Below are 13,270 nucleotides of genomic sequence, written 5' to 3'. Positions count from 1 at the left end.
TTGGGAACTGGCTGGGCATCGGTCAGCAGGTGGTGAGCAACTGCATTGTGCATCACTTATTTTGTATATACTTTTATCATTATTATTATTATTGGGGTTTTTTTCCCCCCTTCCTTTTCTGTCCTATTAAACTGTCTTTACCTCAATCCACAAATTTTACTTTTTTTTTTCTGATTCTCTCCCCCATCCCACTGTGGGGGCAGGGAGCAAGCAAATGGCTGTGTGGTGTTTAGCTGCCTGCCGGGTTAAACCACAACACTTGTGTACATCAGAGTGCTCGTACACACTACGTAACTTTGCAAAACTAAAGACCCCCATCTCCACTAAGCCAAGGTAGGACCAGTAGAGCTACACGAATAGACATCTCTGTTACTGTTTCCCAGGCTGTCAGTAACATGTATTTTATGTTTTTTCACCTAAGGAATACTTTCTCAGTTCCTGTATTTTATATCCTCATAAATCAGTAGGATTTTCTGTCTAATTGTGTGAAGATTATATGCCTTTGCTAAACAAAAGGGACATATGAGCAATGCATGACAATGTTGTACGAACAGAACATGCTATGCTTCAGCATTAACCAACAGGGGAATTGAGAAGGAGTAGGTCCCCATTAGCACTGTGTAACACGGGGCGTATTTCTGTGCCGTACAATCCTTTAGAGAATGGCTGCATTCACCCTGATTAGGTATGGAGAAAAAAGCTGTCATGAGCCTTCTGTCATATACGGACTGAAAAATATCCATTGTCCTTAGTATTATATCTTGAGAGAGCCTACTTGCCTTGACTATTTTGGAAGAAACTAGGATTGAACTGTTTGAAAAGCAAATACCTTCACCTTACAGTAAATTAATTTTCTACTTATCTAATCTTAGTAAAGATAAAATGACAGAATTTCATAATTAAACACTCCTTTACTATGGCCCCACATCTAGAGGTAACCAAGACGCTGGCTGCAGGTCAGCACCATCACAGTAGTCTATACTAACATGCATGCAAAAAAAGTTCAATATTTAAAAAAACCAACTTTATAAGTCCATCTTCAAGGTATATGTCTGCATAGAAGGAGTGGTCATCATTGATAATTCTTCCACCTTTAATGAGTAGTCGGTCACTCTGGGGGAAAAAAAAAAAAAGGAAGAAATGTGGGTTTGTTGAAATAAACAAACATAATAACATATTGATGATACCAAATAGGCTTGTATTATATAGAAAGCCATTAACATCAAAGCACTTACCCTATATAAAGGTCTATGCCACAGGTTCAGGTGGGTACATAGACAGTGGAGAGGAAAACCATAGTTTCACTGAGTATTTATTTCTGACTTTTGGAACATGAGGCCTCATGGTCATCACAGTCTTTTTTTCCTCAAAGCAGAACTCATTGCACATGAAAACACCTGAAATCCCGCTACATCCCCTTTTTACCACCACCTTATTGTACAAAGGCCAAAAAGGGAACAGAAAGCCCCAGAATAAACTGCCCAACACTGGAATAGCCAAGCTGAGCTCACCTGGGACTCTCGGCACCCCTGGAAGAGTAACAGAGCTTGAAATGGGAATGGACAAGGTCAGGAGAGGCTGCTGAGCTCTGTAATGCAGAAATTCCTGCCCAGGGGAGCTGCTTTATGCAACATCAGCTCAGCAGGATCAACTCGGCTGCTCCACCGAGGCGGTCAAGGGACACGGTCCACGGCTTGGACCTCCTGTACTGTGTTACAGACCCACAGCAGAAAATCTAGTTTCTAGTGGGCATGAAGAATGAATTGTTGTCTAATTTGTGATTCCTGCAGGTCAAAGGCTGCTGATTAGTTGGGGGCACTCTGTACTGAGGCTCCTCACGCCATATCTCACTTAGTCCGAGAATGAGGATGGGAGTGCAGCCTCCAAAGTTTGGTTTACCTGAAATATCATACAAACAGCAGAGCTACTGCCTCCTGGTATTTTCTGAAGTGCCAGAAAGCAAACATTTTTTTCCCATGAAGAACTGTTCAAATATCAGGTCTGCTGGGGCACTGTTCACAACAATCATCTGTTTCCATTTTTCTCTATTCAAATGGTTACACTCTGTTCTCAAAAAATACATTTTACAGAAAGCAAATTTTACCTCTGCATATTCCTGAGAACCAATATTTGAACTCCCTCATTGAAGAAGTCATACTGGAATCGCCAGCACTCTACCACCTACCTAGAGACAGGGAAAGTCTGTAACTTCAGTACATAATGCTTTTGGAAAGACTTCTGCCAAGTGACTGTGAATGCTGGAAAACTCTAAAGCAGTCAGAACCTTCTTTTCCCATTCATATATAAAAATGCCATTTATTGTAAGTTATTTCCTTGGCTCACTAAACAATAACTCAGAATCTCCATTTTGTCCATGTTTTATACTCCTCTCCCCAGACTCAATTCTTGGTTTAATTACAAGATGACTCACGCATATAAACCATGCATGTCCCAAGTTCCCAGTTTAGAAAACAATTAAAGAAGTTGATATGTTTCCTCATCTATAAAACCAGGACAACGACACAGACCTCCTAAAAATGTATTGATTAAAAAGCCCCAAGTCAGAGTTAGGGGTGTTACAACAACCTTTCTTCAATGTAACTCCTCAGTTACATGTAGCATATTTACTTTTCAGCTTGTATTTGACCATTTTGCAGGTTTGAAGCCTCTATAGCTCTCTATATCATTCTAGAAAAGCAAAAAGGGAGAAACAGACATCTTAAGGGGAGAAAAAAGGGGGGAAAAGACATTTTAAATACAGCGCATGACAAAAGAGTATGTACACAGAAGGTCTGAGGCTTTTCTCCACGTGCTGCAGCAGCGAGATGACCTTGGGAGGGAACGAAGGCCCAGAACTACAATGAAATATGTCCCCGGGACCTGCCTCAGATGTTGGTACCCTCTCATTAAAGGATGGAGATGAATGCAAGTCCTCAGTCTGGAATTTGCCAGAGCAGGCTCCCTGTTTTCTCCCCAGGCTCTCTACTGCCGCTTGTAATTGCAGGACTTGTGAATCAGCACCCTGAACGCTAGTAAGTTATTTTGCCATATGCTGGCAGTGGCATCTCCTCACCGTGATGATTTATCACACTACCTGCTGACCTGCGGAGACCATCATCTTGTGAGCTCTTTTTAAGCTCATTCAGTTGCCTTCCTAAACACTAATACTGTCCAATTACAAGAGGCAAGAGCTTATTGATACAGGCAGGGAACGTTCCCGGAGCACTGCATCTGTCAATGCTAATGAGTCAAAAATCTACACTGTCATCAAAATGTCCTACATTTTATTTCTTTTAAAACAGGAGAAGATGCATAATAAATAGAAACAAATGTAACAGGCCGGGAAAATAAGACAGACGTAAAAATAAAGCAGAAGTACAACCCCAGAAAAATAATTGTAGACATAAGGATTTTATACGTTTTTATATATAAATATACATATGTAAGTGGCAAAACTAGGTATTAGAATAATCTGAAACTAAAAAGGATACAAATGCAGTTTCAAGAAAGCACTCAATTATGTGAGTCATCCACTAAATTAAGCCTTACTTACAGTTTATAAAGGATTACTGAATGTTTAGCTACAAAGTCTCGCCTTCGTAATTTCGGAGGGTCTAAGAAATTCTGGTGAAGAAAGAAAACTGCACTTTATGGAGACTTTCAACATTTTAATTCTTTACACCTTCCCTCTCAGAAGAAAATACAAACCGTTCAAAATTGTTGCAAAAGGGAGCAGGTTCTGCACCTGAGCTGGCCTGTGGCTAAGGTTGCCCCCAGCCAGGAATAGGAAGCCATAGGAGACGAGGCTGCCAAAAACCCACAAATCTTGATGCTCCCGAGGTAGTTTGCCAAGCCACCAGGGAAGGTGCCATGGAGCCTTACCCAGCTTTCATCAGGACCTGATAGATGTGGAAACATCTCCGACACGCATTTCCATTCCAGCAAATCGGCAAATTCAGAAGAAAAAGGGTTTTGACAGCTCAAGGTGTCAGCGTGTCTGTAGGACACGTTACAGATTGCTGCAAGCTAGGAGCACAAGCAAAGCAGGGTACCTTTACACAGATGGTGCTGATGGGCACAAGCAACCCAGGTGGGGTTTCAGTGCCACATGGACACCCCAGGAGTATGCTGTGCCCAAGCAAACAGGCGCTGCCTCCTACACCCTGCTCCGGACCAGGGGTGGCTTGTCCTTAGCCAAAGCAGCGGTACCAAATGCCTGTGTGCACCTACCCAGACAGATGCATTTCCATGAACATGCTGGAAAAATTATACAAACATAACTGATTAGCAGGGAGGCATGGGTTAATGTTGACAAGCAATTTGAGATATTCTTCATGAAATAAACTTTCACACAAACCCTTGGTCAGCATGTAAGTATTCATTCCCTGCCATAGCCTAAGCATGGGCTTCAAGGACAGGCACAGCCCTGGCCTGAAGGCAAAGGGATGCTGCCACCCTGCACCAATGCCACGGCCACCGACGCCTGGGCGCTCCTGCACTGTTTTAGGTCACTGGTACTTGCTGCAATGAAATCGTGGACAGAAATTTGGGCACACACAGGGTCTGTGGAGTAGGTTAGCCTCCTCGGGCATGCAGCTCAGCTGTGAATGGTCAGGGGCCATTTATTATTTACTGGGGGCCTGATGTCAGGCAGCCTGCTTGCAGTTTTCTTACTAAGTGCCAAACGTCCAGAAAAACTAGGGACCAAAGTCCTTTTCTACATGGACAATGTTCCACGCTGGAGGACAGCCACACTCTGTAGCACCCTGGGGAAAGCAGGGTGGAGTGACCTGAAGCTCATGAATTAATCACACAGTACTGGCCCATATTTCCCCTTCCCAGCTGTAACCCCCTCCAGGCAGGACACTTTCTTTGTCTAGCTCTCAGATGTACTCTCAGCCACTGGGGTGACCTTCGGGTGCTCTCACAATGCAAACAACAATGCGCTCATTACTCAGCTCAGGAGGTGACAATAGTGTAAGCCTTTATAGGGTGGCTGCCACCTTTCTATTCAGCTAACAGATGTCTCCGTCACTGGTGCCCTGCCTGCTGAGCCCTAAGGGCTCCATACCAAGTTTTCAGTGCATTGCCTGGCACAAGAAGCTGCCAGCCCAGCTCTTCCCCGTACAAGCCAAGGGAAGCTGCCTTGGACCCTCTCCTCCCTCCAGCCTGCCAAGGACAGACAGAGGGAACATGGCAAAACAGAGAGGGGGTATTGTATTGAACATATAAACTAAGCAATTCATTAGGTGCCAAGATTCAAGGGGGAAAAAAAACCAGCTCTCATTGACATGGGAGGTACGGAAAGCACCACTGTAAATCCATGCCATTGCTCAGCAATCACTGCGGGGTGTGGGAGCTGAGGTGTCTCTCCTCCACCCGTCGCTGCTGCAATGATGCGACCGCATCGATGCAACGCTGTTTGCTTCCGGGTTTTGTGCCTGGCTATGACACAGCATCAGCACAGCAACGATGCTTATCTTCTGTCTCCCTGCAGCTCCATTTTACAAGCGCTCTGGCACCTCCCAGCTCAGCTCGCTGCTGAGTATGATACAGCCATTCCTATTATTCACAGCTCTTCACTTTCAAACCCTGCGCGCTGCTTTCCTGGTGATTTTTTGCTAATCGCGGTCTAGCTTCTCCTGCTTAATCTGGCAGCAAAGCCACAGAGCTTAGTCCGTGACATGACAGCAATTTTCATGGCAGCAGAAGGAGATGCCACAAACTCAGCAACATTTGCTGCAGGAGGAGGGGCCGGCTGCTCAGACACGAGGTGGTGGCTTTCGCTCCCTTACAACTATTGTTTGCATTACAGTAAGAGCAACACGAAACATCTGTAAGCTGGTGACTGGCACAATTTGTACAAATTGCCTGTATTGCTGGGTTTTTTAAATCAGCTTGGCTCAGCTCTTGTGAAGCGTGTCCATATTTTCATACACTCCCAATGGTACAAGGACAGCAGAGACAAGCAGCATCTGCATCAACCTGCCGGATGATGAGCCTGAGCCCTGCTGCAGTCCTGAAATCTGCAGTGGGCTCTGCGCAATTACAAGTGAAGTCAAATTCCTTTGGTCAGTAAATCACTCAACTCTGGGTTATTTGTAAATATGATCCAAATGTTAGATTCAAATGTTAGAGCAGGAATAATTGCAAAGAAATTTAACATTAGCCTTTTTTCATTCACCTACTCCACTCAGAGCTACAGGTATTTAAAAATATTACACACAACAAAATTCAAATACATTTTTTACATATGCAGTTCTCAGTCTGCTTCTGGAACTACTAAAAAACACAGTAACAGAAGAAATAAAAGTGACATAAGATTTACTGAATAAATATCATTTCAAATTTATGCAGCATGTCAAAATAAAATGCAGCAAAAGTTATAGCAAATCACACACTTCTCTTCAGTATCGGTACCCATGGTACTGCACCTGCAGGCATCTTTCAGAGAAAACCACACCTCTATCGTACAAGATGGAGCTTGGGGAGGGGGGAGAGAGAAAGAAAGAATCTGCCATTATCTGTTCTAGTCATATGAAAAGATTCAAAGGGATTTCAAGAGTGGTGTTTTCATCAAATAGCAGCATCTGCCCAGACTGTAATTCTGATATATGCTATTATATTTTTCCTTTTCTTCCATGAAAGGAATGTCTATCTATTACATTTCCAGCTCTAAATCAAGTAAATTATGTCTTTTTAATTATTTACAGTTTGCTTTATAATTTAGCTACAATGAACTTCATATAACATACCCAGCATATGGGTCTAAGCACTGCTTCATTCTTGGATTTGGACTTTTACAATTGCTGCATTGCAGCCGTTGCCAACTGAAAAAGTCTTTGCAACACTCTTAGCCCCAGATTTTCCAGGGCTAAAGGAGAATGAAACCCTCAGCAGTGATTTCATCCTTTGCATAATTCTAAGGACTTGCTAGAATATAGCATTGTCCTTACATCTCCAGAGCAACAATGGCTATATTCTCTAAAAACCAGATTAGTCGATGGCCCTGAAGATGACTAAGGATATTATGCTAAATAGCCATTTGAAAACAGCTTAAATTCCAAATCCACCTGTATTTCCAGTTCTCCGCCTATAAATGTGTGTGGTTTAAAAGACATCAGATTAAAGGCAATAGACAATAAGAAAGCATAAGGCTACATTATCACACTTGCAGCCAAGGCATTAATCTTTACTTTTTTAGCATTTGAGAATCCTTTGTTGCTAAGGCTTTAAAAAGGCCACTGAGAGTTAGAAAAGACACAGAATCCCCAATTTAGAGGGAAGGTTCAAAAGCCACAGGCTGAAGTTTATGTTCTCCTTGATTAGCCAAATCTCCACAAGAAGACAATTTGCAAGGGAAGTTTCTCAAAGGCAAAAGTCTCACTGGCAGACAATGGAGAGAGGCACTCAGAGCTCCTCTGTGCTTCTGTGCATTCCTCCTCACAGAGTTATTGCCCATAACGTACAAGAGATTTAAAAGATATTTCTTTTGTAGATATATTTGGTTGTCTATTGTCAGAGCTGGTCAGATTCAGACCCAGTTGTGATACAATACAGTTAAATTACCTTGCTTTTAACAAAGTACTTACAAATAAGGAACATTTTAAAACTTAATGGCAGAAGAAGAAAGACATCCTTCCCAAGAGGAATGCTTGCTTAAAATCCTTTCACAAGGATCAAAGAGCTGTAAATGGGATTTCATGAAGAACTGTCTGCTTATAGAAGATCTGCTTTTAATCAGCACTATCCTTCCTTTTGAACTTCACATCTAGGTTACCCTCCATAGGAAGTAATTTTTAGCTAGGGTGATCCCTGAATCAACTCAGGGAATTGCTTGTAAAACATTGTATCCTTGAGGCATCATTTCCGATAGGCCACTAATGGAGAATCCTGCTTTTAAGGTCCTTTTCTTAACAAATGCACGCCAGTATATGGCAATTCATTTCAGAAGGATTATGTTGATTGTAGTAATGCTGTGTCTTGGTCTGTAGCCAATATATTCATTCATCTTTATTCATTTAAAAGATCTGATGTTCTTTTGTTTCCCCTTTGGAGACCTGACTTTCTATTCAGCTAGCAATTTCAGTCCTTAATCACATAGTCTAAAAGGGCTACTCCTACAGCTACTAACTCCATGGGGATTTCTTCACTGTAAATGTCATCTTTGCTTTGCTTTTAGAAGGCAAGCACAACAAACATCTTATTGATGACAATATTCATTGGCATCAGCAGGGGTTTCACCTAAGTATGGGCTGGAAGGTTGAACCTTCCATTGTGTGTTGTTATAGCCATCTCTTGGCTTACACACAGGTTACGTCAATCAGAGCTGATCTCAAAATCTCAGCAAGCCATTCACAGGAAAGGTTAAACTTGGAAAAAAAATAACAGCAATTTACAGCATGCTGGCTGCAGTGTGCTACTGAACCGAAGATGAGTTTTATCTAAGTTCTAGTCAGAAACCTGCATCAGGTTACCGGGACACATCAGCCTCGGCACCAGCCACAGTCGAAACCCAGCTAAGACCAGAAGGAACCCCTTCTCTGACAGAGGAGGTGGATGCAAGGGAAACAGAATAGTAGAAAATGTCCTTGAATATGATGTTAGCAATGGTAATTCATGATTGACTAAACGTGGTGGATACAGGTGCATATTGCTTGCACTTAGACACTTTTTGATGTCTTATTGCCTCACACATCTACTTTTCCGGCAAGTCATAGAAAGTTGCAATACTTGCTGCTCTACCTCCCATGGTACCAGCACCGGTCCATGAACAACCCTCCACAGTCTCTCAGCTCTGAGCACTGCGTACTCCTTTAGCCAGCCACATGCAAGCTGGGCAAGGGTGATCAGCTTTACTTAGAGAGATTTTACATAGAGACTTTACTGAAATCAATGGGGACATTTATTATTCGGTAGGAACATGAGCAAGAGCTGAGGCCTTAAACCTCATCAGGACATGCACTACAGATCAAAACTTCATCTTGTGACAAGTGCATCAAGTGACAAGCAAAAGTAATCCTGAAGTACCTCTGTCCCAGGGGACAAGGCCACCATCTTTATGTGTTGCAAGATTAAAACCTGCAAATTATTTTGCTGCTCGTCTCTGTTCCATCTCTCTCATACCTACAAAAGCAGCAAGAAATCTATCCCAACTAACTCTCAGTGCCTGACTGCTTCACAAGCCAGTGGGCTCTCCTGGCTCCTTCTCCCACAAAGGAAAATGAAGCTTCTCCCTTTTACCACATGTATAAACTTGCTTATGAAAGAAATGGCAGCAAAGCAGAAAACAGACCCTGACCTCCTGTCAGGAAAGTGGTTCATTGCCAGCGGTCACCCTCGGCACTTGTAAGAAGGAAATTCAGACTTGCTGAACAACCACCTTACCGCATCAGCTGTCTTCCCAGACAGCCACTGTCCCCTTTCCAAACCTGCCCGGCTTCCAGCAAAACGCAGCTCGGTTCCCCGTGGTGGCACCAGCTATGACGCTGAAAACCCTGATGTCCTGCTGAGGGCACCGACTGACAAACTCGTTGTGGCAGTTAAAGGCATCACTGCCCCAAACCCTTCTTTCTGTCCCTCTGCCGAAGGTTTCAATCCCCATAGAAATGTGACCAGAAGGACCTACTCTGAATGTAATTTAAGACACCAGATGGAAGTGGCTTAAACACTGTGGCCACTTTTTCTCCAGTAGAAAAAGTACAGGAAAAGACTTATCACAGAATCACAGAAACGGTGGTTAGAAGTCCAACAACTTCTACTGAAACAGCTAAAGCATCTCCAGAGCTACGAAGTCCAGTGCAATATGCAATGTGAATTCACAAATGTTCATCGACAGATGAGTAAACTGAGAGGGGACAAGTCTATTAGACAGCTACAGATGGAAAAAAGTAACTTTGAGTATTAAGCAAATATCCAAGAGTAAGAAGGGATCCAGAAGTCCCAGGCCTTGGTGTTTTAGAGCAGGACAAAAAGTGCTGTCTAAATCAGTCCAAATCTTGCGCCAATAGCAGAATAATAATGTGAGACATGTTCCCATGCTCAGCACTCAGTAGGCTTCTCAAACTACTTTTGGCAAGTCACACACCAATCTGTGTGTATCTTCATATTGTTAAGCAAAGGTGGGTGGGGAAAAAAGCACGGCCAGGGGAGATATGGAATAGATCCAAACCTAGACGAGGACTTTGGTTCCCCATTCCAGGTACTCACCATGTCTTGCATCTGTAGGACATGTCCCCCCCGGTGTCCAAAGTGAATTAGCTGGCAGCTTTCACACTGCTGTTGTCTCACACCAGAACACCTCACGTTACCCCAGCGCTTTGCTCAGGCCAAACAGAAAGTGGCCCATCTTGACCCTCTTGACCCTTCAGACCAAAGTCTCACACAGCAAAAGTCCAGACGAATGCATTTTTTCTCTCTCAAAGTATTCTGCCATGTTCAGCTGAAGCCTACTTATTTCTCAGCTCTCTTCACGTCAATCAATTCAAAAGGCTACAACTAAAATTATTCTCCGTGCCCACTCCTCTGAATTTCTCCAGCCTCTCTTCATTTTTCTGCATCTGCTTCTTTTTCTCATCTTGTGCCAGCTCTTCTCTTTACTTGCTAAGCTCAATAGTGAGATCCTTCCTCTGTAACACCTCGGTTTTGAGCTCTGTCTCCCCATGCCTTACAGTCTGCCAGCTCAGGACCAGCAATTCCTTCCCCCATTCATATGCCAGCCCTTGGACCATTCCCAGGAATATTATTCCCTTTTCTAAGAGATACAGGCACCATTTGCCTCTCCAATGACCCTCCTTGCATTTGCTTTGGTGACTAGCTATTCTCCCTTTGCTCAGTAGAGTTGTCTTCACACCTCCTCTTCACTAAGCTCACGCTGATTATCTTTTAATGGTTGCAATCGCTACTGAAACAAACAAGTCCTGTAACAGACATTTTACATGCCACGTGCTTTTTTTAAATTGTGTTCTGTATATACTGTAATTTTGAGTTCACCCGGGCTCAGGCCTTGCTTGAAAAGTGCCGAGCACTACCAAAACACACAAGCCAAAATAATTTGCAACAGATCTTTCAGTGTCATCATCCCCATTGATTCCCTGTAATATGCTGCACAAGAGGAGTATAATAGTGATGTTAAAAGCAATGGGCGGGGGGGTGTATCCTGGAAAATCTGGTCTGCGTGAGAGCACACCTGCACAACCGAAGCACAAAAGATTGCCACCTCATGCAGAAAAGCACCTCAGCAATGGATGTGGTGGCTGACTGTACTACACAGTGTAAGAAATATGCTCCTGCAGATGCATTCTTGGCCACCCTTACATTATGCACACCCTGCTCCATCCCCAGCTAACACTCCTGAACCAGGGGAGTGAGACCCCCCCCAAGGACTTCAACACAGTGCAGAGGACATGACCAAAGTGCTTACACTTACTGGTTCAGTGCATCTCTATTTTACATAACCCAGAGACTGGTCTGGTGCTTCAAATACAGAGGTCCTTCCCACAGTAGTTACAGCGAAAGGGGCCCAGTTTCTCCAGTCTGACTCACAACTGAATGGCACCTTACACTGGAGCAGTGCTGGTGCTCAGCTAACAACAGCGAGCCTGGATGCTGCATGGGATTCATGGGATGGCTCCTGGCCCCATGCAAGTAACACGGGCTTGGTACGAGAAAATCCACAGCAAAGTATCAGCGCACAAGACACTGTCAAAAATTCGTTGCTCACTATTACAATGAATCCAGGAGCTGGTGTAGCTCCAAAGAGCAGGAGTGTGTGTGTGTGTGGAATGTTAAGCACAGTAACAAATGACATTTTTATATGATTTCATCATCACTGTTGTTGTTGCATAACTTTACAGAGCTATCACATTTCCTCAGAGCCCAGAAGGCTTGAAGCTCCAATGTATTTCCTTAGTGGCAGGATGAAATATCTGATTTACCATACTGGAACACAGCTTTCAGAAGATACACGCAGACAAATCCGGTGGGCTCTTGTGGGACGGGCAGCGTGTACAAGGTATAACACAGAGTGTCTGACTTGCTTTTGCTGGAGGAGAAGAAGGGCCAGAAGTGTAAAACATTAAAATAAAAAAGGCAGTCCAAGTCTGATGCCTGCCAACTTCACTAATGTTAATTTATGCCTTTGATTTGGTCACAAAACTCAACACTAGCATTAATGAATATTCATTTATAGAAGCTTCAACACATCCCATTTCAAAGGGAGCAGGCTGAGGTTTGGGCTTTCTTTTTTCCAGCAATCCTCTCACCAGCACAGAGAAGGAAATTTGTGAGAAGTGAAGAAATTAAAACGAACTGTTGATTCCAAGGCAAACACTCATAATTCTTCCAGATTCTTCTTTTACAACAAATTGGAGAGCAAACAACTAGCTATGGGTGGGAACCTGTTACACTCCAGCTGCAGATGAAGGTTGAGCCACACACAAAGCACTGACACTCACCCAGAGGGCAGCCAGGGCCTCCCCCAGTCCAGAGGTACCCTCAGTAACTGCAAGTCACACGAGGCGCTGAGGACTGAGGCAAGAGGAGCTATCACCCAAAGAGCCATCGCAACACCCAGGCTCAGCTTTGGCCACCAGGCACTGCTGCCTGTTGATAGTGCAAAACTGTATAAATGCACCATTTTGGTATCCTAAAACTCTGCTTTAGAAGGAGGCTGTTCCCCTCCTGACCAAATATTCGGGCTAAAGGATTTTTTTAAAATCATGAGAAAGCCTCATGATTACATGTTACAAGCCTTGTAACACTGGCTCAAATAATGCCTTCAACCGTCAGGTTTGCGCAGGAAGCCACCACACCCAGCAGTCAGCCCACTCTCCAGCTACTGAAACTTGCCCTGCTTCCCAGCGCCCTTGGCGGTGCCAGCTTTCCTGGGAAAGCTCCACGAACCCAAGTCTCTTTCAGCTCACCCTGCTTCCTGCTCACCTCCACCCCGGGTGCCACAGCAGCAGTGACCCCATCACCCACTGACCCGGCCCCCCGAGAGGAAACCACGCACCAGCCTGCAGAGCGACACAGGCTCTGGGGAAAATCTCTGTGTGACCGAACTCCCGGGGAGATTTCCCCTGAAACCGCCCTCCCCGCCAGCTCTGCCTATTCTTTATCCCCAGCCCTGTCGATCTGGCGTATCTAAGGGAAACAATATACTGAATCAAAGGATCCCAGATCCTTTCTTTCTGCCACGGAAAGCCCGCTCTATTGTAGTCCTGCTCGGGGATGAAAGTCTATTGTAGTCCTGCTCGGGGATGAAAGCATC

The 13,270-nt window shown here is 44.1% G+C and overlaps 1 protein-coding gene across 2 annotated transcripts in view; it reads right to left on the bottom strand.

Moving 5' to 3' along the window:
• Positions 1 to 13,270, bottom strand: part of CRMP1 (collapsin response mediator protein 1) — a 50,984-nt gene that overhangs the window by 33,744 nt on the left and 3,970 nt on the right. Inside the window, exons 2-3 of one of the 2 annotated variants that reach the window (XM_009273757.1) lie at positions 13,162 to 13,186; positions 1,025 to 1,113 (exon numbers count right to left, since the gene is read on the bottom strand). In XM_009273757.1, coding sequence (XP_009272032.1) covers positions 1,025 to 1,113; positions 13,162 to 13,186 — 114 coding nt within the window. The remainder of the gene's footprint in view (positions 1 to 1,024; positions 1,114 to 13,161; positions 13,187 to 13,270) is intronic. The other variant, XM_009273756.1, reaches the window with a different exon arrangement.

The sequence above is a fragment of the Aptenodytes forsteri genome, unplaced genomic scaffold (assembly GCF_000699145.1).
Source record: "Aptenodytes forsteri isolate BGI_AS27 unplaced genomic scaffold, ASM69914v1 Scaffold111, whole genome shotgun sequence".
Taxonomy (NCBI): domain Eukaryota; kingdom Metazoa; phylum Chordata; class Aves; order Sphenisciformes; family Spheniscidae; genus Aptenodytes; species Aptenodytes forsteri.
The sequence above is the reverse complement of the archived record's forward strand: the minus strand, read 5'-3'. Positions and strand labels throughout refer to the sequence as shown.